The sequence below is a fragment of the Lingula anatina genome, chromosome 1 (assembly GCF_051362555.1).
Source record: "Lingula anatina isolate TDL-2025a chromosome 1, LinAna3.0, whole genome shotgun sequence".
NCBI lineage: Eukaryota > Metazoa > Brachiopoda > Lingulata > Lingulida > Lingulidae > Lingula > Lingula anatina.
Window position 1 is genome coordinate 40,744,156 of NC_141767.1, and position 26,842 is coordinate 40,770,997.

Consider the following 26,842-nt stretch of genomic DNA (forward strand, 5'->3'; position numbering starts at 1 on the left):
TTTGAGTTAGTGTATTAAAAAAAAATTGAAACAATATTACAGGTGACTAAAAGTTGCAATGTGCACTTCTTATCCTGTACAATAAGATATAAAACACAAGTTAGTGAATTAACATCTACATGGGTATCTATGCTTTGATAAATGGTACATATATTGCAAAATATAAACATTTAATTACAGATATCAACATGCCATGCACATAATCAGCATTATCTCCCTGATCACCTTACCTTGGTGTACGCTTGGTTAGTGAACTGCACCTGAGCTTGCAACCACCTATCCCCCTTACTGCCTGTTCTACTCCACACCGGGGTCCCCAGGGTGCTGCCTTTGACATAGTACAGATTAAGGGTGTCAACATGTGGGCCATACATGTGGTACCAGAATGAGATACAGGCGGTTCCAGATGGTACCAGTGTGTTGCTCAATTGAGCTTTGTCTCCGTCGACCCTTGGTGAAGATGTCTCGATATACATGTAATATCCAGCTAGAAAGACATTTGCAGAAAAATTTAAGAAATAGTTTTGACATTAAGAATTCTTAGGTATAGTTCAAATTTTCAAAAGAACTTTCAACCAAAAAATGTCCTCAATTTACAATTAAATTTTGGTCTACTTTAATTCTGGATGAAAGTGCAGTAGCGCATATAAATATATCCAAATACTTTTGGTTACAACTGAACTCAGTTCTTTCTTGTTTTAAAAGAGGTCCAATCTTCATTTAAATCAGATAACTAATTAATTATCTTGGATCAAACCATACTAAAAGTTTGATCTTAATTTTCTGATCAACTTTCAGTCTTCTCATTTTTCCTTTTCAAATCCATAACACCAATAACTTCACAATATTATTCAAAATGAATAAACAGTATAAATCAAGTATCAGCATCTCTGTCAATTACCTACAAATCCAAAAATACAAGAAACCAACTGATGTGATGATTTATCTGTTTAACCAAATAATATTTATTGACAAGCAGAATTCATTCATTGTTTCAATGAGAAGTATTTCTTACTTCCAGTAGTGTGGTCAAAGGAAGGTCCAGTACCGGTACTTCCAGTGGCACCACTGGACCTTGTCCAGTTAAAGGTGTCTCCAACCTCCTGTACCCAACCACATGTGTCGGCCTCAAAGGTACAGTCAAAGGAGTTGGCTAGAATTTAAAAATAATAATAATAATAATAATAATAATAATAATAATAAATGATGATGATGTTAATGGAGATGAAGTTGCTACAAAAATTTTAAAATACCACTAGCAATAAAAGCACTATTTGAAAAATTATCGGGCACAAAGAATATTCAAATTATCAGCATGTTCACTTTTCTTTATTGTATGTGCCACTGAAGAAATTATCTCTTCATCAGTGGCATATACAATAAGGAAAAGTGAACATGTTGCCATGACAATGTCTCCACCATGACGATACTGTTGATGATGTTTTTGATCCACAGGTTTCTTTTTTTCACAAAACCATTAAAAACAATATATTATTCAAGTTTATTCCTTTGGTTCAAGCCAAATATATGGATAACCCAGTTACTAGGCCAGCTGGCCAATGCAGCCATGAATAAATGCAAAATTTGCTGTAAAGTAAACATATAAATGCCTGTACACCACTACCACATATTTCACCAGCTTCCATATTATTTTAAGATTTGAAAAAAAAACTTGTTTCTACAGCAGACAATAAACATAGGTATCTTTACAAACACTGACCTGCGCTGACATCAGAGACCACTACGTTGGGATCAACTTGGAACCTCCCAAACTGGTTGTTCCTTACTGCATTGGTCAAAGCATTACGCAAGAGGGTCTTGTGTGTGTTTTTGTTGGCAGATGGGATGGATGAAGCGATCCCCATTTCCGCCATGACACTTCCTGCTCGCAGTGACAGAAGTGTGACTGTGTGTGAGCCTGCCACACTGGAGAGAATATTCTGGGTCTGGAAAGAAAGTCATAGTATCAGTAAATTAATAACTCTGAGTGATATTTATTCTGCATAAAAATTGACTATTAGATGTTAATTACAAACTACTTACAGCAGCTATAAGGTCCCTGTTGAGAGCTATATACAAAGCTGAGGTCTTGTCCAGGTACTGGTTGCTCCACTGAAGGTTGGTGATCTTCACCACAGTCACAGCATTCACACTGACTTGAACTGGAAAAGATATCCAGGTTATTAGATCAGCACACAACCAATATTGTTACCTTCAAGTTTATTTCATGTATAATGCATGTACAACCTGGCGTAGGAGCTGGAGGTTGTGTGGGTGTTTCAAATGTGCAGGTTGGGGGTGGTTTATTAGTGGGTTAGGGTACTTTACTTGTGTACTATACTTGTGTAGGTAGGGGTGGGCTATGATGAGTCTAAACTTTATATTAACATATCAATCAATTTGAATTGGTATAAACAATGAAAGTATAGTGCAGGCTGTGGTGCACTGACAATATGTGGGTGCACCTTTGGGGTTTGTTCTTTGTGTTTTTCCTGGGGCTGAGTTTGACACAGGTGCAGTGCTAGCTGTAGTGGGTATGACACTAAAGTGTATGTGGGTGACACTATAGTGTATGTGGGTGTTGGTGTGGTTTGTCACATGGGTAATTACCTGGGGGTGCAGTTGATGTGGGTGTGGTACTGGCAGTGGTGGGTGCTGGTGAGGTAGGTACGGCCCCTGCTGGTTGGGTTAAGCATGGGCCAGATGGGTTAGCTACAAACATCCTGATGTCATCAAGTGCTATGTCTCCTCTGTAACCAGTGCCTCTGACACCCTCAAAGATGACCTGGAAAATAAACGTATTCAATTTCAAATATATATTGATATATATGATTGAATTATATAGGTAAAGCATTCTTTCTTGAAATTTTATTTTCTCATAATTATATGTTAACCTTTACTTTACGGTGACCATGAAACAATTTTGCAGGCCAAAATATTTCAAGCAATGAAAATCTGTACATTTATAAAATGTTATTCGTCAAATCACAATAAGAACAATTCTGAAAATTACTGAAAGTCATTATAACAGCATACTGAGGAAACTTCCCAATAATAATAATAAAAAAGCAAAATCTAAAGTGAAATATTATGCCTTTATTCTTACTTTAAATGGTGTATTTCCCTGGTTGAGACTGATCCTTCCAGTGTTCCAGGCATCAGCCTGGTTGCCACTCATCTGCCATATTGTTTTGTTGGTACCACCAGATGAGTATACTACATTGAGGGTACCAATGTCTGCACCATACATGTGGTACCAGAACTCCAGACAGTTTGCACTATTAGGGGTCACTGTGGTGCTAACCAGTTGGGCAGTGTCGCCAGGACTACGGGGACTGGAGGACTCAATGAAGACATAGGAGCCTACAAGGTAGGTAAAATATGTATCATATAAGAACTCATAAATGTCAAGGTTAATTATTTTGATAGAACAAAAAATGTACTTCTGAAATAACTTTAATGTGCGAGAAACAACATATTTTTTTCCCATATATACACATGCACACATACGCATACACACACACACACGCACACACACACACACACACAGATGGGTGTGGATATAATAATATATTGTCCATATAATTTACCATTTCCATTTCCAAGAGTGTGGTCAATGGATGGTCCAGTGCCAGAGCTGCCGGTTCTTCCAGACCCTCGTGTCCAGTCAAAGTCATCCCCTGACTGGGCATTGGACATCGTGCAGAAATCTTTCTCAAAGTCACAAAAGACTGTAAAAGTAAATAGAAATATAATGTGTTTTAATATCAAATAATAATCTGTGTCTATTTTAAGCTTTACTGAGAGGGTGTCAACATGTAAAATTATTTCATTCTGTTCTAACCTCTTCTCAAAAGGGGGGAAAATGATGTTATGAGCACCGCAAAATATTTTTGCCCCTCCCCTTTTTGCTCTGTTATTTTCCTGGAAGTCCCTTTTTGGCTAGAACAATTTTATATAAAGGTATTTATACACATACGTGATGTTCCAGTACACTTTCCAGTTGTCACAACCACATCATCAATGGCGGTATCTCCTCGATAACCAGTTCCTCTCACTGCTTCAAAGATGATCTTATAGGGAGCACCAGCTGGAACATCAACCTCTGCTCTCTGCCAGCTGTTGCCTTGGTCACCTGAACAAAAATACAGCAATTTTATACAATTCTATATAATTTAAGTAATCAAATAGATCATGATTTCTCATCTATAATTTATCTTTATAACATGTCCAAATTCCAATCATAGCTTGTAAAATAAAACCTTTTATCTCCAACAGATATTAAAGTTATTGTTTTGCACTTTTAAAAAATCGCTGAATAAATATAACTGCAATTATAACACCTAAAACATATATTACATCAATGTTTTTACCTGAGAGTTCCCACAGTTTATTAGCAGTAGTATCCTTGTAGACTCTGAGACTGCCAGTGTCTGCCCCATACATGTGGTACCAGAACTGAATACAGCTGTCACTGCTGCCCACAGCCATAGAGGTTGTAATGAGCCTTGCTATGTCCCCCTGGACCCTAGGGGAAGAGCTCTCCACATACATGTAGCTTCCTGAATTATCACCAGATTAAAGAGTGTTAAAAGATAACATTCGATGGTAGAAGACTTAAAAATGACATCAAGTATCAATAACAAACAGTTTCTTGAAGAGAAGAGATGTTATCAATCTGTAAATACAATTCCTTCCTCAACTTAGAAAATTGGTCTCAATTGCAATGTAGTTTTAATATGTTTGTTGACCAAGGATTAATTTCTGGATTGATTTTCATTAGCATTCTAAAAAACCTAAATTTTTGTTTCATTTTGTATCTGTTATCTCGTAATTTTCTTTCTATGAATGAATCTTTTATTCTTTGTGAGTTTTATTCCAAAAGATTTTCTGGGTACAATATTTTTCTTAGAACTCTTAAAAGTATACTTAAAGAAACGTAGACCCACCTGCAGGAGTTCCATAGGTGTGGTCATTGGTAGGTCCAGTGATTGAGCTGGAAGTGCTTCCAGACTTCCGTGTCCAGTCAAACTGGTCGGTATTGTCCTGAGTGTAATTGCACACATCCTTCTCAAAGTCACATTTCACTGTTACTGTTGGGGTGACCACAGCTGTTAAGGAAAAAAGTCAGAAATCCAGCATTTATGATTTATGCACATGTTAAATAATGATAAAATACTTTTGTCTTCATAAGCTCTGAATGCAAGGAAAATATATTTTGTTTTGACGTTCCTGCAAAAGGAACACATTAACAGCCTTTTAACATAATCCCATTAACTAATAATTGTTCATAAATTCAAAAGAAAAACAGAACGTTTCAGTCCAACCTAAGTGAAGCAGCTTACCAGCACAAGTTCCAGATAAAAGAGTTACATCATCCACAGCAATGTCACCTTGGTAACCAGCACCCCTTAGACCTTCAAAAACAACCTGAAAGTTAGAAAAAACATATCTGTATCAATATCCCATAACATGATATGGATATCATGGCAGTTTCAATTTCAACATCAATAAAGACATTAAAATAAACCACTTTCACAACATTTTTCAGAATTTTTACAAAAACATCACCTACTTTCAATTATCATGTCAAACACTCACCTTGTACCTGCCACGCGCCCTGATGTTCACCTGAGCCTGCACCCACTTATCCCCCTGGGTTCCAGCCCTGGTCCACACTGGGTTCCCCAGGGTGGGTCTGTTCATCACATACACATTGAGCTTGTCCACATGGGCACCGTACATGTGGTACCAGAAGGTCAAGCAGCTGGTTCCATTGGCCTGGACCATGGGACTGACCAGTCTGGCCATGTCTCCTGTAACTCTTGGACTGGAGGTCTCAATGTAGTAGTAGAAGCCAACTGTAAAAAATAAGTGATCGAAATAAATGGTTAATTTGGAGTAGGATAAGTGTTTATAAAATTATTACTTCTCTGTGGCACATCTAATTCATAATGTTTTGTTTTCTTTTTATTTTCTTTTTTTTTCACACAATATCACACTTGACTATTTAATCAGCTACATGTCCAGTTGTTCAAGCAGATCTAATTCCAAATCCATAAGAACTGCATCAAAATCATTAACAACAATACAACAAGACCCCCATTAAATGCAATGCTCCATTAAATCACATATTTCTTATAACAACCAACTTACCTCTAGGATCATATATCTCCCACTCTCCTTTGGCACCAAACCCTGTGGCCACTCCCATAGACCTCACAGCATAAGGTGTGGGATCCTTGTAGTCCAAAAACATGCTCTGATTAACAGTCAATCCTTGACCGACACGGATATGACCACCATCCCAACTGATCCAAAATGGCTTAAGGATGTTACAGTCCACCATCTTAGGACGGACCAAGGTGACCAAATTCTGTCCCTGAGCCTTTTCACGTATAACAGATTGTCCATTACCCCATCCACCAATGACCACCTCATATTTTTTTCTGTCCTGACTATTTGTGGTTGGTGACAAGCTGACATGGACATCATTACAGGCCTTGACCTTGAAGGTCACTGAGGTCACACCACGGAAGTCGAGGAAGATGTTCTGGTAGGTATAGGCATCTGGTGTATTTACTTTAATAGGTGCAGCTGTAATTTAAAATTGTTACTTTGAATAACTCTGAAAATATGCCACATTGTTATTTGTTATCATATAGTTTTCAGTACAACTTGACATATTTTATTCATTGGCTTCAATAAATGACAGTGTAAAATCCATCAAATACAATATAATAATGCCAATTTCTAAAACAGACAAAAGTGGGTGTAATCTAAGAATAAAACAGATCATTATTAATCCTTTTAAAATTTACTTCACCAACTACCATTAAAAAAAATTTTTTTAATGAGAAACTTCTGAATTATCACAGTTTTCATTGATTTAACTTGTTTGCTTTTTTGTTGCATGATGTTCACTCACAAGTTGTGTGGTCTGTACTGGGTCCAGTACCAAATGACCCTGTCCCGCTGGACTGTCTGGTCCAGTCAAACTTGTCCGTCTTGTCCTGTGTCCACCCACAACTGTCCACATCAAAGGAACAATTGAATGATCCAGGAGCTGGAAAGGCAGGCAACTTGTATCAGTGTATGGTGATAACTTAAGGTTCAGGAAATGTAGTATTGAAAATCATTTAACTTAAAATGTTTATCTAATTTAAATTTTCTATTTGCACTTGGGCAAACAAGTTTGTCTAGAAATGAATAACGTCAGCTTTGTAGTTCTGTTCTTAAAAAGATAACTTAAGAAATGTAAAACAAGGTCATTTTCTTGCCATGTACATGTTATGCACCACATTACCAAGGCAGATAACAATTTTTTAATCAGCATCAATATATTTTATCATAACACTGACATTATCAAATCTCCTTAAGTTAGTATCAATTTCCATGAAAAAAATTCCTGTAAACATACCTGTGGTTGGTGTGGGAGTTACAGAGGGGGTGGGTGTGGGTGTGGTTGTGGTCGTCTTTGTAGTCAGTACAGTGGATTGGGTAGACCCAGATGTCGCTGTTACAAAACAAAAATCAGCCACGGTAATATAAATTTACTTCTGTTCAAGGATTAACTAGATTAATATCAATAACAGAAAAAAATATGTATACTTAAATCTTTCGGTTTGAAGCGACTCAGCTCTAAGCTGTCATATGCATCAAATTTGTAAAATTTGTTAAAGACATAGAGAACACTGTTTCTATATATTTCTCATAATCTGAAGTGAAAACATGAGGGATTTACTTTACTTACCTGCACATGCAGTCTGGGCAAAGTCCACATCATCAATGGCAATATCCCCCTGGTACCCTGTTCCTCTGATGGCTTCAAACACAATCTGAGGGAAGACATACATAACATATACATTCTTTGATAAAAAAACAGTTGAACTGAAAAATACTGTATTTATGGTAAAGACTGTATTATTTATTATTACAAATATCTAGTAATTAAAAAAACATATAAACAGATAGTAAGTTGAACATGCAAATGGATATATATATATTTACCCTGTATGACTCAGAAGAAGTGCCCACAGGTGCTTGACCATACAGCCACTGGTCACCTTGATCTCCAGACAGTGTCCACACAGTGGAGTTACGTCCACTCCTGGTCACTCTGATGACATTCAATGTGCCGATGTGCTGGCCATTCATGTGATACCAGAACTTCACACAGTGCTGTGGGTTGGCTGTGAAGACTTCACTTCTCAGGCGAGCCACATCTCCAAGCTTACGAGGTGAAGATGCTTCGATATAGCGGTACTTTCCTGAACAGATATTTAATTTGGACTATGAGGCTAGTATACTAAAAATGCACTTAAATAATTAAAATCACTTCATTTGTGAATTAATGTACACTGATAGACCCATATGAATAACAAAAGGAATCCATAATGGAAACAGTATATGTAAGTCATGAGAAAAAATACTTTGCTTTATATTTAAATATAATAACATAACAAACTGAAAATATAAGATTCAAGTCATCATACAAATATCACAGAGTAGAAGCTTTCCTACCTGCTGCTGTCCCTAGAGTGTGATCTGTGGATGGTCCTGTGCCTGTACTTCCAGTAGCTCCACTCCCTTCTACCCAGTCAAAGTCATCTCCAGTAAGATCATTCACCCAAGTACACAGATCTTTCTCAAAGGTACAAGCTCCTGAATGACAGAAAAGAAAAATCATTGCACAGTACAACAACAATGGCAACAGAAATAAACATAAAATTATAATTTATTAAGCATCATATAAAATCATATTTCAAAAATAAAAAAGTCCACTTGAGACAAACTATTAAAATTGAATCTGGTAGAGTTACTAAAAAATATATGGACTAGAAGGATGTTATTCTAAGATGATACACATCCCTGACCAAAACCAAAATGCTTGAAATAAATTTTAAAACCTCACTAACCTGCTGTTATGCAAGCTCCATCTTTGATGCTGACATCATCAACAGCAATATCACCTTGGTAACCAGTGCCACGTATACCTTGGAATACAATCTAGAAAGAGCAACAACACCCAAGTAACCTTACAACAGGTACATGTAGTGCTACTTGATTCTCTGATCAAATCTCTCACAGAATGACAAGGGCATAAATGGGTTACTCAAAAATACCTGTATGATTATATATTATGTACCAAGCAATTCCACACGTGGTTTGTTCTTTTCATGGATCAATAACTGAAATACAAATTTAAGTGCACATGGAAATGAAATGAGTAGGAAAGGGTGAACAGATGATTTACAATACTAAACATAAAAAAGCATGCATTACTCCTTTTAGATTTACAGTGTTGATGAAATAGAAATTATTTAAGTGCTATCTACCTGATAGCTGTAAGTTGGTGCTATTGTAACTTGGTTGATGATCCATTGGTTGCCTTGGTTACCAGACAAAGACCAAATAGTGGTGCTGCTGCTGCCTACTGTGTTCAGCTGGAAAATGAATGTTTTAAGATGAGATTTTATACTGAAGAAGCAGAATGGAATATGTGACAGGTTTTCAAAGGTTGCCTTTAAACAGTTCAAGGGTCTTAATGGGCAACAACCATATGTATTCATAAAACAAATCACTCTTGAGACTTTAATGATAGCCTGGTGTGTGTTTTAGCTTTAGACATCCAAGCTTATTATTTCAAATAATTCCATTTTTAAGACAAGCAAGCATCAAAACATGCATAGATCTTAAAAACACATGTGACCCTTGTGAGTTCCTTATGATTTACCTTAACATTGAGTGTCCCTATATGTGCACCATACATGTGATACCAAAATGTCAGACAGATCTTTCCACCTCTAAGTCCTGGATATGTTGGGGATATTAGGTTAGCAGAATCATTTACTTTTCTTGGGCTGGATGTCTCTATGTAGACATAGCGACCTGAAGAAATGTGCATAATTATAATTTCCAAATATAAAAGTACATTAAAAAATGCAGCATATAAAGTCTGTTTGTTTCAAATTCATATTTAACATGTTACAAAATGATATTCAATCCAAACATGTACATCATTGGAATCAAGAAAAATAAACCAATGTTAAAATAGCCATATTTTTGTTTTATTTATCTACGCCATCTTCTCAGTATCTGCATTAGCTTGTAGGCATCATAGTCTTGCGTATACTCTTTTAAATGACACCTGTTTTGCCAATTACCTGCTCCAGTCCCATAAGTGTGGTCAGTGGTAGGTCCAGTGCCTCCAGACCCTGTGGAACCACCCAGCAGTATCCAGTCAAACTGGTCACCAGTCGTGTCCTGCGTCCAGCCACAGGTGCCATTCTCAAAGGTACAGTAGGTGGACAGGGGTTTGGTACCAGAACCTTGAAATAAAAACACCGTTTTAATTATTTTTTTGAAAGAAACATTTTGATGTATACACTTATATCTGTATTGACCACTACAGCCATTCTGAAATATAATATCAGCCTCAAACATAAATAAATCCTCCACAGTTAACTTTATGCTCTACATTTGACCTATGGGCATGAGCTGACCACAAAACCTTTAACCTCTCACCTGTGGGGTCATTTATCTCCCAGTATCCATCAGCACCATATCCAGTGGAGACAGCCAGTCCTCCTACCACAAACTTAGTTGGGTTTGTATAGTCTAGGAAAATGCCCTGACCGGTGGCCAAGCCTTGACCAACACGGATATGTCCACCATCCCAGCTGATCCAGAATGGTTTGAGTGCTCCACACTCAAGTACCCTGGACTTGGTGGTAACAACATGGCCATTTTTGGAATCTCTTATAACTGACTGGGTGTTGCTCCATCCCCCAATGACAGCTTCATAATTCATCTGCTCGGGACTGCTCTTTGTTGGTTGTAGTTGGATGTGACCGTCACTGCACGCCTTCAGCTTAAAACTCACCGAGGTCACTCCACTAAGATCCAGGAAAACATTCCTGTAGCCAAAAGTGTTTGGTGTGCTGAACTTGATAGGTCCACCTAATCAAAGAAAAGGGCACACAATTTGAGCCACGAAATAGGTTTAATAATGAAATTATATCAGTGTGATGATCTCAGAAGGGAGTTATGATACTGGATTTAGGAACTCATCAAAATAGAGATACAAAGTAAACAGTTAAGTGGAAATTTTATGTACATGGTGCATTTATGTCAAATACCACTGTCCCAAGACAAAAAGTACCCACAATACCCATTAAAATTTCATGATACAAAATTAAATGTTTCAGACTGTGAAAGATATGTTTATAACAAAAGAACAATGCTACAATGGAACAAACATGATGACTATGAGTATAAAGCATAATCTTACCTGGCTGACAGCTTCCATCAGACAGGGTGACATCATCTATAGCTATATCACCTTGCCATCCAGGACCTCTCAGGGCTTCTATAACAACCTGAAAGAGGGCAATATACTTATAGAATGCAATTAATTTAAAAGATGAGACACAACAATATGAATTGTATATATCAGACATGTTTTTAAAAAAAACCCTCTGAACATTTATTGAATCTCAGACAAGACAAATCTCAGGAACCATCAGAATTGAATTAAAAACGCAGAATTCCGCATTTCTGCAGAAAAAGCTCATGTGTGATATATTATTTTAGCCCTGACTCCATGGTCTTACAGCAAGCTAAACAATGCCACAATGAAGGTTTAACATATGTTGTTATCTTTTTTTAATTCAATATTCTAATTAAATCACCAATTCATGAACTTACAGTGTACTGGGCAGTGATCCCAAGTTGTATTTCAGCCAATTTCCAAGCATTCCCCTGTGTCCCTTGCTTGGTCCAGATTGGTTTGGACAAGGAAACACTCTTAGTGTACACATTTAATTTGTCTACATGGGCTCCATACATGTGGTACCAGAATCGCAAGCACTTTCTCCACTGGCCACCAGGTGTCACTGTAGGGCTCTCAATTTGTGCTGCATCTCCTGTTTTCCTGGGATTGGAGGTTTCCACAAAAATGTAAAACCCACCTGAAAGTTTAATAAAAATTTTTTTAGAGTCTGCATCTTTTTAAAGGTACATTTTACAGCAGTGTAAGGGGAAAATTGCTTTTCTTGGGTTCTTTTTGTCAAAATAATTCATTATGTAAAAAGTAATCTGAAAATAGTAAGCATTTTTCTATTCAATTAGACAATACAATATTCATTCCTGTTATCTGTATGTAAATAATCATTAAATACTCAGTTTAAATAAAGTTATACAGAAACCATTAAAAAACTAACTTCCAGTGGTGTGGTCATTAGCTGGTCCAGTCAGAGTGGATGATGTGGATCCTTTGACTCTTGTCCAGTCAAACTGATCATTCTGCAACTGTTTCCATCCACACAGACCATACTCAAAGGAACAGTTGAATGAGTTTGGTGCTAAAATAAAATAATAGATTGAGTATAACAATCAAGACTTCTATAAGTAAGTTATTCACCTGCTGGTTCCAAACATTCAACTTAAATCTAAGCCCAGGGATCAATTATCATAATATTATCCTCCAGGTAAAAGTTATGAACAGCTAAATCAAGAGAAATTTGAAGTGATAAACTTAGAGAAAAAATTATGACTAACATGAAAAAACAGTTTTCAATTTTTCTATAATTTTACAGACTCACCTGTAGATGGCGGCACAGTGACAGTGGTGGTGGCTGGTGTAGGTGTGGTGGTGAAGCTGGAGGGTCTGGCGCCAGCTGGTGAGATACCACAACCTTGGGTAGACAGACTGGTGTCATCTAGAGCAATGTCTCCAGAACCACTGCCCACAACACCTTCCAGGATGATCTACAATGATCATAGCATATCTCACCAGGCAAATCTAAATATATTATATCACTTGTTTTGTTTGCAACTTTATTCTCCAAAACATTCTGAGGCTCTCTTTCATGAAATCCTATCAACATTCATTATCTTAATTTTTTCATAAATAATTTGCTCATATGAGCAAAAAATCCAAGCAAAATGTACCGGTATGTCTAAATATGTAATATGATGTTCCCAGGTTAGAAAATTTTGTAGGGGTTTTACAAACTCCTTATCATCCCTTTCATAATTTCTTTCAGGAAAGCTACCTATTATGAAAACTAATAACCTCAAACAAGCACCTACCACATAAGAACTCTGAGACTGAACTGGGAAGGCGCCATATCTCCACCTATTGTATCTGCTGGCTGCCATTTCCCAGACAGTGGTACTGGTGCCATTGGACTTGACGATGGCACGCAGGGTTCCAGCGTTGGTGTTATAGAGGTACCACCAGAACTTGAAGCATTTTGGAGAACTGCCTGTGGGGCTGAAGAGCTGACTCATCACCCTGGCACGGTCACCATTGTTCCGTGGTTTGCGAGCACTGATGTACATCATGCCACCTGTGGGAAGAAAAATGAAAGGTAATATGTTAGGTTATCAATGCCAAATAATAGTCAACACATGTAGCAAAAAAAATACAAATCTTCGTCTTGAGAGGGTTTAGAATTGTACATCACACATCATACTAAAAGCCATATGCTCATTCTTTATAAAAAAATGATCCTGAAACTATCCTGTCAGTCCTTTTCCAGTATTCATGTATACTTACCCGATATTTATGGTCATTTTGCTCAATATTACCTGTTTGTGATTTTCCTTTTCAAATGTTGAACTATGATACGGAAATTTATTCGATCCAAACACAATGACACACTAAAATCATAGTGCACTTGTTTGAGAATAGGAATGAACATCTTTGACATACCAGCAGCAGCAGAGGTGGTATGGTCAGTCCTTGGGTTTCCTGCTGGTCTGTTATTTTTCTTGATCACCCAGTCAAAGTCATCGCTACCGTCCTGAACATTGCTGTAGGTACACATGCCATTGTCAAAATTGCAAGAACCTGGAAAGATTTATGTCTGATGAGTGAGCATTTCTTTGCAAATTGACTGCCATTGACTCATCCAAAACAGTTTTGTTATAAAATTTGAAGATTTGTTTCCATGCACTGCTCACCTTAGAAAAAACAATATTTTGTAAAAGAATCAAACAAATGGCAAAAAAAAATGACAACAAAGAATGCAGTAGATTTTGCTAGCAAAAGGTATAAATGGACCAATGAGATCCATGAAACTAAAATAGTGCACCACTTTTGATGAGTTGGTGATTATCACTCTTAGTTTAAAAATAATATAGAAGGTTGATTTGAACAATGTAACTCTATACTCTTACCTTCTGGTGGGCAGTTTCCAGGTGTCGTAATAATATCATCCAGAGCTATGTCACCTCTGTAGCCTTTATCTCGGATGCCTTCAAACACAATCTGCAAGGAGACAGATTTCATAATTTTAGAAACCATTTCAGATATCTAAAATCTAAGTTCATAAAGATTACTGGGTATGTATGATGAGATAGTATTGTTGGAGGTTGAAAAAATAACCATAACTGCTCAAGTCCTTTCATAGGGTTGACTAATATTCAAAGATTTTTGGCCACATTCTCTTAAATTTCTTTGTCCAAACAATATACCCAAACATCAGGCCTATTTCATAACATATTTAAAGCTTGAAGCAAATAGCCCAACCCCAATCTGAGCTATTTATTTCAAGCATCTAGCTAAACTACAGTACTGAATCTTTTCACAATTGATTACATAAATTGAATATAGATGTCTTATTGTCAAAAGAACTTTAATTAAAAAGCCTCCTAACCTGGTAAGATGACCTTTGGTTAAGCTGGACCTGTGCCACCTTCCATACATCCCCCTGGTCATAGCTGCTGCTCCACACTGGTTGTCCCAGGTTGGTGCCACTCTTCATGTACACATTGAATGTGCCTACATCACCTCCAAACATGTGGTACCAGAACTTTAAGCACTGACGGCCAGCGCCTCTGATCATGGGAGAAATCAGTCGAGCTTTGTCATTTGGAACACGCGGACTAGATGTTTCTATGAAGACATAGTAACCTGAAAGTAGGAAATTGAAGATATAAACAGCATAACAAGTATGAGAAGTTAAGCTATTCAGAAAGCATGAGCACACAAAAAAGTAAACCTCACTATTAAAAGTGTACTGTTATGTTTCTATCTTTAATGCAATCTCTACTTTTATGATACTTTTATAATTAAGAGTTAAAGGAATTTCATCTGACCAAAAAGCTGAATGATTGCATGTCTAAGTTGCAAAATTATGTCATTATGTATTCCAACCAAACGCTGAAAATGAAAATGTCTTAAACTAAAACACCCTCCACCCAAACACACTTGGTTACCCTAAAAGCACAAAATTGTTCTTTACATTACAGAAAATTGTGTAACAAAAACTTTCATAGGGGCTTGTGCAAAAAAAAAAAAAAAAAAAAAAAAAAAAAAAAAAAAAAAAAAAAAAAAACTATCACTAAACTACTGTTCTGCAGCATGCACAACAAATAATCAAGGGTCTGGATTCCACATAGAAATGAAAAGAATTATTCATGTTATTTTGTTTACCATTAGGTGTTCCATATGTATGATCCACCGAGGGTCCAGTTCCCTGTGAGGAGGTGGCTCCATTAGACCTGGTCCAGTCAAATTGGTCACTGGTATCTTGAGTGTAACCACACAACCCAGTCTGGAAGTTGCACGACACCAGAGAAGGTGGCGCCACTGTGCCTATAGTGACACCTGGTGGAGGGGTAGTGGGTGTGACGGCTGCAACAAAATTCGAAAGGTGAGCCCTTCATGCTTGCTTTTGTGTATGGCACATACTAATCTTAAGCATCTAGTGCCCTGTACAAACACAAGGGAATTATTCTCATTCTTTACTGAAATTAACAGAAAAAATTGACAAATACTGAATGCTTCTAAAAATAATGCTCAAAGAAATTTTAAGAGAAGGATGAAGCTGTAAATTTGGACATAAAGCATTGTTTTTACCTGCACAAGTTCCATCCACCACTGTAACATCATCAATAGATATGTCTCCTTGGTAACCAGTCCCTCTCACACCCTCAAATACCACCTAACATGATATTTAAATTATCTAATAGGGGATTTACAGGTATATTATCAAAGATATCTTTAAATATCTTAATAATTACTTAAATTTCTCAATGATTTGGTGAAAATTTTTAATTTGTTTCAACAAAATACAAAAATACAATAGTGATAAATGACAGAGCATTTCTATTGTTTGTACCACTAACAAGAAAAAGACAAAAAGATCAGCCATGCAATAATGACACTGAATGCAATTTTTATCATCACTTAAGGAAACAGCAACATGGCTTTGACTACATTTTGTCATAATTATGTCACCTGTAGGTTTCTCCCCGAGGCTGTTCCAGAAATGTCCACCTGAGCCTGTATCCACTTGTTCCCTTGGGTGCCTTTCTTGGTCCAAATCGCCTTGCCCAGAGTTGTCCCGCTTTTGAAGTACACATTCAGGGAATTGACATGGGCACCATACATGTGGTACCAGAATGACAGGCACTTGTACTGGTTCCCCAGCACCTGCAGACCAGGGCTGGTTAGACGGGCCTTGTCTCCATTCTTTCTGCCACTGGTCTCAATGTATACATAGAAGCCAGCTGGAATAAAAATTGGTAGCTCACTGAAGAATTTACGTGCTTAGCATTTAGGCAAACAGACTTTCATCACGTTAAGTCATCCAAAATGTTAATATATATATCCATTCCTAACTTGACTTGATTAATTTAGCATTAAAACATAATCGGGGGGGGCAGTTTGCAATATTCACATTATTGGTTTGGATTGCTTACACCTCATTATTTACTTCTACTTACCTCTACTGGTGTGGTCCTGTGATGGCCCAGTATTCTGACTGGAGGTGGATCCTTTTTGCCTTGTCCAATCAAATTGATCGTTTGTATCTTGGCTCCATCCACACAGACTTACATCAAAGTTACAGTCAATTCCTGTAAACACAGTGTCACTTTTACCCTCTCTTAGCAATACATAATGATAATAATTTTTGTTTAAAACAAGTAGAATAATACAGTCCTTACATAACTAATGAGAAAAGTGTACATAACAGCTACGGTGCTACATGTACATTGTAATAGTTGTAGAGCAAGTTCTTAAGTCCAAATGATACTACTTTTGTAGTTTTTTTGGTTTACACAGTAGTCACAAGGGTCAAAGCAGTTGGTAGCATGCTTTTTCAAACCTTTAAGACAGACAGTAAGTAAACATTTATAAATGGAATTTGTTCTAACTTAAGAATGTAAGGCACTGAATTTCAGGTATGCCTGAAACCCTCTACAGTTTAAGCTTTTCCAGAGATCTAAATTGTCCACCCACCTGTTTGAGCTGCCAGTGTTGTTGTGGGTGTGGTGGCTGAGCCTGACAGGGTTGTGGTTATGGTTGTAGGGGTGGTTGTGGTTGTAGTTGTAGGGGCTGTGCTGGCAGTAGTAGGTGCCTGGGTCACTGTGGGTGTGGCATCACTTGGGAGCACTAGAAATATCATGTCATGATCAAATATTTGACAAAATGATGGGCACTATTTAACTGCAGACAATTTTACTTGAACTGCGGCAAGTTTTAAATCTTAGAGTTAAAACATTTGGCCATTTTATAGAATTAAAATCTAGCACACTCACAAATGCTTAATTCATACCTGAAGAACTCTTCATTGGATAATAATGATACAAATCTCTTTGATATTTTTTGAATAAAACAATCCCTGTAACTATAGTAAACTATCACTTACAGTTGCAAGGGCTGACTTTGTCAAAAGATATGTCATCTATGGCTATGTCTCCCTGGTAACCATTACCACAGACACCTTCAAATATAACCTGGAAACAAGGAAATGAAGGGTCATGCAACTTTTTTAACTGCCTTTGATGCTATAAAAATGAAACAATTTACCTAAAAAAAACATTACTTATTTCAAAGTTCACAAACATTTGAACTGAATTTTTCCACAGATTTTTAATATATTAACTTTTATAATTATTAGTCAATGCTGAAAATTTCAAGCCTTAAAAAAGTCTTGATATTATCCTCGTATCAAAAACACATAGACAGGTGTCAAAGCTGCCTGACACTGGTACCTGTCAGAAGTTATGTAGGTTGGTATGACAATTTTGACCTCAGATTTTAATTTTTTTCTGGTGTGCCAAATCAAATGTAGGTCTCTCAAATTTTCAGCATTCATTAAAGACATCATTTCCCTAAAATATCCCAAATTTCACTGCAACATCTCCAAATTAAAGTTTGAAACTGGTAGCATTTTTTTATGTTTTCTTTTTTTAGCCACCCAATATACATATGATGAACTTTATCTTGCCATGTCTTCAGGCTCATCTCTGTATGGACCAACTGTATCCAATGTAGCTAAGACAACATCTACAATCCTACTATGATGTGGATTAAGAGGAATTTCTATTAAATAAAATTATGATGCACATTGATATAAAATGTCAACTGCATTCAAGTGCTCAGGATTTTTTTATAAAAATCCATAACTATGGTTAAATATGAACTACCTGGTAAGGCCCTCCTGGATTCTGTATAGAGACCCTCCCTTCCTGCCAAGCTTGGCCAATGTTCCCAGTCTTCTCCCACAGAGGTTTAGGAGTTCCTGTGGGGTATTTGATCCACACCCTGAGGAGGCCTATGTTGACTCCATACATGTGGTACCAGAAGTGAAGGCACTGGGAACTCCCATTGAGCACCTCACTCTGCAGCATGGCATTGTCTCCCTGTACCCTGGGTCTGGAGGACTCGATGTAAACATACTTGCCTAAGACAGTGAAAGTCAAAGTCAATGAAACCACTTATATAATAAATAATGGTGCTTATATAATAAATTATTGCAAGTAAGAGAAACAAAACTGGACCAAAATAAGATAAATACCCCAAAAAAATTAAATAAAAGAAAAATAAAATTAATTTTTTATACATTTAGAAAACAACACCAATAACAGATAGTTGATTTTAAAAGTTATATTTTAAAACAACCTTAGTGAAATATGAGATTTCAATTGCATAATCATATAGCTAAAACTTACCAGCTGCACTTCCCACAGTGTGGTCAACACTAGGTCCAGTTCCTCCACTGGACGTTGAACCACTAGATAGTGTCCAGTCAAACTTATCTCCAGAGCCAACATTGGTCCATGTGCATGTGTCTACTTCAAAGTCGCAATTACCTACAAAAAAGATAAATATCATAGCATTCAGAAACACAATAGCATATTTTAATATTCTAAACTAGTAAAGCATTTAAGAAATTAACCCACAGAAAGATTTGTTACTTAATTATCCCCACTCTTAACCAAATGAAGATCTTTTCCTTACATATAAATAACATTTTCTTACAACTAAGGAAAATCCTAAAAAAAATAACAAACTTAAATCTTAGAAAATGAATACGTAAATCTCAAACCATTCTTATGAATCAAAGGTCAACCTTTTCAAATGAAAACCAAAATTTTAAATAAAAAAATCTAACCTGGCACTGGGCATGCTCCAGATTTGATAGCATAGTCGTCAATGGCAATATCCCCTTGGTAACCAGTCCCTCTTACTCCTTCAAACACTACCTGAAAGAGCCTGTTTTGAGGAGGGATGCTGGCAGATGCTATATACCACTTGTTTCCTTGGTCACCTGAAAGATAAACCAAATCCAACTCAATGCATTCAATCCATAATATCCCATTCAATCCATAACTCAGAATCAGGTATTCTAAATCCAGCTCACATCTTCTAAATAAGCTACAGGTGTTGAAATGGTCAAACAAAACTGTACTCTGATTGGTGAAGCTATTCAATTCTTTCCTACATACCTGTCTCTGACCATATCTTTGCTGTGACAGCTCCCACCTTCAGGTAGACATTGAGTGTTCCAATGTTCCTGCCGAACATGTGGTACCAGAACTGTAGGCACTGGTACTGTGTTGTGGTGGAATACACAGGTGATACTAGTTGTGCTTTGTCACCATTTTTCCTTGGACTGGAAGCCTCCACATACATATAATAGCCTAAAAAAGGGCATTTGACAAACAATAAATCAAAATGTAAGCTAGAGCATTTATGTACCTTCTATTTATTAAAAAGTGACATCTTTGACTATATTTTATTTTATATATACCATGCATAAAATGTCAAAAAATCTTTCATGAACTTATAAAATTTGTTTAGTTCTCTGGAAAAACAATAAGTAGGAAACTTTTACATAAGTGGAGTATAAAACCGTCTTCAATCAACCATCATGCAGCTTTAAACTTCATTAGAAAAACATTCAAATAAAAGACAGAAAGTAAGAAAATGACCCAAGATACCTTGGTCAGTGTTATAAGTGTGGTCAGTGTTTGGTCCAGTTCCTCCAGAGCTGGTTTTTCCTTTGGCCCTTGTCCAGTCAAACTGGTCACCAGTAGTGACCTGTGAAAAGCCACACACAGTGGGGTTCTCAAAGTCACACACAGTGGCTGGGGCACGGGTGCCACCTGGGGTAGCAGTGGAGCCTGTAGACAAAATACAGAGACTTGGTTTGAAATCATGGAATGAGAGAGATAAAAAGATATGGTCAATGATTATAGAATCATGAGTGAAAATTTTTCAAAAATGTAGATAATAGTTTGCTATACCAACAGAAATGTGTGTTTGAACAAGAAAAGCTGTCATAGAGATTTAATGAAAAAGGATTAAATTAACTGCATACGCCTTATATATCGAATTTACTTGTGGGTAAACATAATAAACAAAATTGACCAAAAAACATTCAAAGACTTGAACACTGAAGTATCACATTTTTGTTATGCTCACATGTAGCAAGATGCCATTATATATGTAACAATTACAAAATATCATCTCACCTTGTTGACAGTATCCAGGTTTGATATCAATGTCATCTAAAGATATGTCCCCTGCATATCCTATACCACGTACACCCTCAAAGACAATCTGAATAAAAAAAATCAGGGAAATTACAATTAAAGGGCAATTTAGCTATGACAACAGTTGCTTTTTTCAATATTGATTATTCCCCACACTTTATTGTGCAAGCATTTCATAACATTATGAAATGTCACAAATAAAGAACATAACATAGGTAAAACTGATGATATTTAGAGCACTGCCAACAGCAGCATCAATGTCTCCATGTACATTACAGAAATTAAATGAAAGTCATTACTGAGAAAAAAATTACAAACCCTGAAAATTCTGAAAGAAGTTAATTTCTCTATTAAGAACATTCACAAATACAGACCCACCTTCAAATTTAACTCACAGAAAATAATGCGATATTAAAAAAAACATTCACTTACATTGAAAGCAACTTTTGCATTGACATCCACCTGTGCCCGCCTCCACACATTGCCCTGAGTGGTATTCTTGCTCCACACTGGGGAGCCTAGGTTAAGCCTGGTTTGGACATACACATTAAGGGTGTCCACATGCTGACCATACATGTGGTACCAGAAGGTCAAGCACTGGACGGAGCCAGAATACTGGACAATTGGACTGACCAGCCTGGCCTTATTGCCTGGAGCTACAGGACTTGCCTCAATGTATACATAGAAGCCAGCTGTGAAGAAACACATAAAAAATTCATTTTCAATTGACTTACAAATTCCTTTCACATTAACAATGCAAAGTCCTTGTATTTCAAATATTTAGCATTGATCTTAAAAAAATCCAATTAACAAAGTTACAAAAAATGTCATTCAAATATTAAATAAAAAACAGCTAAAACAAATGAATTGATTTCTAAATGACTAAAAATGTATAAGAAAAAAAACAATAATCAACATGATAATCTAAAATTTAAACTTTAAATTCTCTACCCTCACCTCCAGTTCCCATGGTGTGGTCAGTGGACGGTCCAGTGTTGGTTGAGGAGGTTGGACCATTCTGTCTTGTCCAGTCAAATTGGTCTTTGGTATCCTGAGTCCAGCCACAGAAATCTTTCTCAAAGTTGCAGGTAAAAGCTCCAGGTACAGGCGTAGTGGTGCTGACCTTGCTAGGAGTTGTGGTTGTAATGGTGGTTTGAGGGGGTGGCGTGGCTGCTGCTGGGACCACTGGAATATATTCATTCTCAATGTGACAAATGATGAGTATAATCATATTCAGCTGAACAATATCTTTTTCTGAACAAGAAAGTTTGTTTTTCAAAAATAAATAATAGAAAATACTCACGTACTTTTTGTTTAACTGACCACATTAAGATATTTATATATTTATAATTCAAATTATCTTTCTGTTCTGTAAATAATAAATATAGTATATGGAACCTCTGAAGAAGCAATAAAATATAAACTTTAACTTTCTGCATATACTCCTGAACCTGGCAACTTCTACATGTATTATCAGTGTTACTCACATCCACAATTAGAATCAGAGAAGCCCACATCATCAATGGCAATATCTCCCTGAAAGCCTGTGCCACGGATGCCTTCAAACACTATGGAGTGGACCTGGGAGCTGGTGAACGGTGCCTGGGCACTAATCCACTTGTCTCCGTTATTACTGTTCATGGTCCAGATAATAGTGTTGCTCGAGCCCTGGCGGAGCTTAACGTTGAGTGTGCCAATGTTTGCACCATACATGTGAACCCAGAAAGTGACACAACGTGGTCCTGATGCTGGTGGGAAACTTTGGCTGATCAATAAAGCTGTGTCACCCCTGACTCTGGGATTGGAGGCCTCAATGTACATGTACTTGCCTAAAAATTAAATATTGTACAGAGGATTTAGAGATACATTTAACATTACATTAGGTACATTCAATAGACTCATAAGAATAGCACAGTCAATCAATATGAAATTGCTATCAGAAAAATCTTTCAATCCATCTTAATCATATGAATAAAATGTTATCTGAATATAATGAAATATTTAAAAACATTTCAATATCATTTAAGTTAACATACTTTCCAACTCTTATAAACACAAACAAAAAAGAAAAGAAATTGTTTGTTTAAATATATTTTTCTTTTTCAAAACAAATCAAATCCCACCTGCAGCTGTTCCAAGTGTGTGGTCAATAGTTGGTCCAGTCCCAGAGCTGGATGTTCCCCCATTGCCCTGTGTCCAGTCAAACTGGTCACCTGCCTGAACATTGGTCCAGGTACACAGGCCAGTCTCGAAGTCACAGGCTCCAGGGTTGGCGCAGGCCCCCTTTGTCATACTAATGTCATCAATAGCTATGTCTCCTCTGTAGTTGCTGCCACGGATGCCTTCAAACACAAGCTATTGTAAAAGGAACAAGGAATGATGTGTTATTAATTTCTTAGAATTATACTAGAAAGTTTACTTATTCTTTTTGTAATAAAAAAATCCAATGTTTGCTTGATGAATTATACTAAAAGGTTTACATTCTTTTTGTGAAAAAAGAATCTGATGTTTGCTTAATGCTTTGTAAACCATATAGAAAAATTTTAGACATGACATGCTTTTTATTGCTTTTTATTCATAAATATATTTTTTGGACTTGTGTGTACTAAAATACCTGGTAGCCTCTCCTTGCAGCTGCAGCAGGTATGGTAGCCTGCCCCACTTGCCACTTGTTGCCTTGGTCTCCTTTCATACTGAACACTGCACTACCTAGGGCCTGGTTAACCTACATTACCACACAATAATACAGTCAAGCTTAAAACTTAGAATGATAAAACCTGTTGTTGTAGGAATTACAAGTGTGTTCATTAACTATGACACTACTGCACATGGAGCACATGTCTATTTTTTTAATTTCTGAGTCAAAAGACATTTTACATTCAGAGTTTAATCTTTCTGATACCAATTCAATGCTATTCAATCATGTTACATCAATCAACTTTACTTTTTTGTTCTTCAACAAAGATTCTGCTAACTTTCAGTACCTTTGCAAAGACATTAAGGGTCCCAATATCTTGTCCATACATATGGTAGTAGAACTGCAGGCACATGGCTTGGTTGTCTTTGTACTTTGGAGAAGTCAGGCGTGCTATGTCATTCACTTTCCTAGGGGCTGACACCTCAATGTACATGTATTCACCTGGAATTTATAAAATAAAATGCTTATATCATCTCATTTCAGGAAGTGACATACATCTTTAATTGCTGTGACAGAAGATTGCACATAACCATCTTCCTCCATTAACATTTTTTTTATTCTAGGGTGTCTTGCAAAAATACTTTTAGACAAAAAAATTTCAAAATAAATTAAAGGTGCAGTAGTTAATTGGACATCTCTGTTCGTCTATAATACCAGACCCTTTCTGATTGAATTGTAATAAAACACACACAATAAACAATAAAAAAATTTGGCTGTTTGTAAAATTTTCACCAAGTATGAATTCAAAATATAGATATTACCAAAATCAAAAGAGGTCATTTTCAATTAAATGCATTTCTAAGCCCCAATTACTGACAAAATACCTTGTGGTGTTCCATAGGTGTGGTCATTAGAAGGTCCAGTGTTTCCAGATGATGTGGCACCACTGGCCCTTGTCCAGTCAAACTGGTCACCTGTCTTGTCCTGGGTGTAGCCACAAATCTTGGCATCTTCAAAATCACAGGATCTGGAGGAGGCTGGGGTAGTGGCTGAAACATATAATGAAGCAGATGTTTATCAAACAACTAAAAAACTTTTGACATAGTGTAAAATGATAATTCGGAGGTGTATTTGTCATTATTGCAAGACTTCAGCTATGACAATTATATTTGTCAAAATCTTTGGTGAACAATATAATTGGTATTTTAGAACACAAGCAAAATACCACAACTGACTGGTAATGATAAAAGAAGTCAATCATTTTGTTATAAATAAAGAAAAATATTTTTAAAACTTACATTGGCAGTTTCCAGTAGACACAGTGACATCATCTAATGCAATATCACCACGATAACCTGTTCCAATCAAGCCTTCAAACACCACCTGAAATTGAAGATGTGTCCTTTTAATATATATTTATATATCACACTTCAACATGCACTTCCTTCTTAAAGATATCAATGATCATACAAGTAGCTCTTTTTTTCACCCAACTAACATGTATCTAAGTCTTCTATATCAATTACATATAATATTCAAATGCTGTTTAATTTTAAAACTGATTCATCCCTAAAATATTTTGCCACCAAAGGAATCTAAGTAAGCACTCACAGTGAATGCTCTATTCCTGGAATTCAGAGTGACATTGGCTTGGATCCACTTGTTGCCAAGGGAACCACTCTTAGTGAACAAGGGTCTTCCCAGGTTGGGTCTGTTCTTCATATACACATTCAGTGTTCCAATTTGGTCACCATACATATGGTACCAGAAACGCAAGCATTGCCCAGTGGTGGAGGCAGGAACCTGTGGTGTCTCTATCATGGAGGTCTTGTTTTGCGTCTTGCCTGATGCTTCGATGTAGATGTAGTACCCATCTATTTGAAAATGAAAATATATAAACTGGTTGTTACTTGGGTTAACGAAAAAAAACTCAGATTAGTGAAACTGCACAGACTAGTATCACTTTTTGGTGCCTGTCTTTAACTGAGACTGATGTAAAGGCTTGTATTATCACTTCTGACAATAATCCATGTCTCAAGAACAAAATTTTTCATCATTAGTGTTTGTAACTCTCCTGAATAGATGCTTTTTTTAGATACCTTTACCAACAAAACTAAATATGGATAGTTTCATAACCATGAAAAGATGTAAGTTTGAAAACATTTCCAAATTTTAGCACTGTTTCAAACACAAAAAAATTAGAATCACCAATGCTTCCAAATTGTAAACCCAAATATCACAGCATATTGCCCTGTACTCACTTCCGGTGTGGTCTTGTGTAGGTCCTGTATTTCTACTTGATGTGGCTCCTCTGTTTCTCAACCAATCAAAGTTGTCCTTAGTTGAATGTGTCCAGCCACAGAACCCATTGTCAAAGTTACAGTTAACAGTGGGAGCTTTGTAAAATAAGAAAATAATAATAAATATATAAAAATTCATTAGTACTACATGGTACTCATTTGAAGCAGTGTGTTTCTCATGTTTCTGTCATACATGTATTATAGAAATTAGTTGATCTATTCAATTATAAATGTATCTACAGTAGAAAATATGTTGTATATATTCAATTATAAATGTATCTACAGCAAAAGACATTTTGTATATGTGAAATATAATATAAAAAGATTTTAGCTGGAATTTAGAGTAGACATTGATATTATACATATTCTATGTTTTTTCTGGCATCACAAAGGTGCCATATCAAATGGCTTCCAAGGAAACTTAAAAATTCTGCCATAATTCTAGTAAATCTAACTTCTGCAAAAAAAAAAAAAGAATGTTGAAATAGACATACCTGAAGGTGTGGTAGTACCAGATCCCGTTGAAGGAGTGGTGGGTGTGGCCTTAGTTGGCACTGTTACAGTTGTGGCTGTAGAGGGGGTGGCCTTTCCAGGCTGTACTGAAATAACATAAAGGTCTTTAACTAAACTATTCTTTATCACTGTCATTTACAGAAATAAAATATATTCTCTACTCTCATATGAAAAAAAAAGCAGTGCCTGAAGCAAATGTACTACTTACATCGACAGGTTCTGTATGAGATTTGGATATCATCTAGAGCAATATCTCCTTGGTAACCTTGGCCAACGATGCCTTCTATGGTAAGCTAAAGTGAAGATTGAGAAATAATAACAATTATTATAATAAGTCTGTAACATAGGTATCTAAGGTAAATAGTACTGGTTCATAATGCAATACGGTATTTAATTAACTGGATAGGTTTTATCATCTGATACTATTTTTGACAATTTTGCCATTAATTATCTCTAAAATACAACATCTCTAAAAAAATTGGGTAAACCTTTAATTAACAAATTATATACAATGAGAATTAAAATTGCACTTTCCTTGCTTTCACTGATGAAAAAAATTTCAATCTAGAATTTTTCATTATATTAAAGGGAA

At 36.4% G+C, this 26,842-nt stretch overlaps 1 protein-coding gene across 2 annotated transcripts in view; it reads right to left on the reverse strand.

Moving 5' to 3' along the window:
- Window positions 1-26,842, reverse strand: part of LOC106164417 (uncharacterized) — a 104,467-nt gene that overhangs the window by 68,270 nt on the left and 9,355 nt on the right. For both annotated transcript variants that reach the window (XM_087002878.1, XM_087002877.1), the window contains exons 10-64: window positions 26,459-26,543; window positions 26,232-26,336; window positions 25,699-25,833; window positions 25,049-25,311; window positions 24,736-24,820; window positions 24,322-24,486; window positions 23,784-23,938; window positions 23,414-23,524; window positions 22,923-23,154; window positions 22,287-22,628; window positions 21,757-21,984; window positions 21,232-21,491; window positions 20,779-20,866; window positions 20,245-20,427; window positions 19,750-19,944; window positions 19,416-19,571; window positions 18,973-19,113; window positions 18,448-18,704; window positions 17,667-17,754; window positions 17,258-17,410; window positions 16,741-16,872; window positions 16,253-16,524; window positions 15,872-15,956; window positions 15,446-15,646; window positions 14,667-14,923; window positions 14,188-14,278; window positions 13,721-13,858; window positions 13,096-13,355; window positions 12,606-12,771; window positions 12,225-12,365; window positions 11,710-11,972; window positions 11,294-11,381; window positions 10,528-10,962; window positions 10,167-10,331; window positions 9,737-9,891; window positions 9,339-9,446; window positions 8,919-9,009; window positions 8,524-8,664; window positions 8,011-8,270; window positions 7,754-7,838; window positions 7,421-7,516; window positions 6,929-7,066; window positions 6,157-6,597; window positions 5,602-5,861; window positions 5,346-5,430; window positions 4,950-5,111; window positions 4,374-4,562; window positions 3,980-4,135; window positions 3,591-3,731; window positions 3,107-3,363; window positions 2,611-2,785; window positions 2,044-2,162; window positions 1,721-1,946; window positions 1,016-1,153; window positions 231-487 (exon numbers count right to left, since the gene is read on the reverse strand). In XM_087002878.1, coding sequence (XP_086859004.1) covers window positions 231-487; window positions 1,016-1,153; window positions 1,721-1,946; window positions 2,044-2,162; window positions 2,611-2,785; window positions 3,107-3,363; window positions 3,591-3,731; window positions 3,980-4,135; window positions 4,374-4,562; window positions 4,950-5,111; window positions 5,346-5,430; window positions 5,602-5,861; window positions 6,157-6,597; window positions 6,929-7,066; window positions 7,421-7,516; window positions 7,754-7,838; window positions 8,011-8,270; window positions 8,524-8,664; window positions 8,919-9,009; window positions 9,339-9,446; window positions 9,737-9,891; window positions 10,167-10,331; window positions 10,528-10,962; window positions 11,294-11,381; window positions 11,710-11,972; window positions 12,225-12,365; window positions 12,606-12,771; window positions 13,096-13,355; window positions 13,721-13,858; window positions 14,188-14,278; window positions 14,667-14,923; window positions 15,446-15,646; window positions 15,872-15,956; window positions 16,253-16,524; window positions 16,741-16,872; window positions 17,258-17,410; window positions 17,667-17,754; window positions 18,448-18,704; window positions 18,973-19,113; window positions 19,416-19,571; window positions 19,750-19,944; window positions 20,245-20,427; window positions 20,779-20,866; window positions 21,232-21,491; window positions 21,757-21,984; window positions 22,287-22,628; window positions 22,923-23,154; window positions 23,414-23,524; window positions 23,784-23,938; window positions 24,322-24,486; window positions 24,736-24,820; window positions 25,049-25,311; window positions 25,699-25,833; window positions 26,232-26,336; window positions 26,459-26,543 — 9,801 coding nt within the window. The remainder of the gene's footprint in view (window positions 1-230; window positions 488-1,015; window positions 1,154-1,720; window positions 1,947-2,043; window positions 2,163-2,610; window positions 2,786-3,106; window positions 3,364-3,590; window positions 3,732-3,979; window positions 4,136-4,373; window positions 4,563-4,949; window positions 5,112-5,345; window positions 5,431-5,601; window positions 5,862-6,156; window positions 6,598-6,928; window positions 7,067-7,420; window positions 7,517-7,753; window positions 7,839-8,010; window positions 8,271-8,523; window positions 8,665-8,918; window positions 9,010-9,338; window positions 9,447-9,736; window positions 9,892-10,166; window positions 10,332-10,527; window positions 10,963-11,293; window positions 11,382-11,709; window positions 11,973-12,224; window positions 12,366-12,605; window positions 12,772-13,095; window positions 13,356-13,720; window positions 13,859-14,187; window positions 14,279-14,666; window positions 14,924-15,445; window positions 15,647-15,871; window positions 15,957-16,252; window positions 16,525-16,740; window positions 16,873-17,257; window positions 17,411-17,666; window positions 17,755-18,447; window positions 18,705-18,972; window positions 19,114-19,415; window positions 19,572-19,749; window positions 19,945-20,244; window positions 20,428-20,778; window positions 20,867-21,231; window positions 21,492-21,756; window positions 21,985-22,286; window positions 22,629-22,922; window positions 23,155-23,413; window positions 23,525-23,783; window positions 23,939-24,321; window positions 24,487-24,735; window positions 24,821-25,048; window positions 25,312-25,698; window positions 25,834-26,231; window positions 26,337-26,458; window positions 26,544-26,842) is intronic.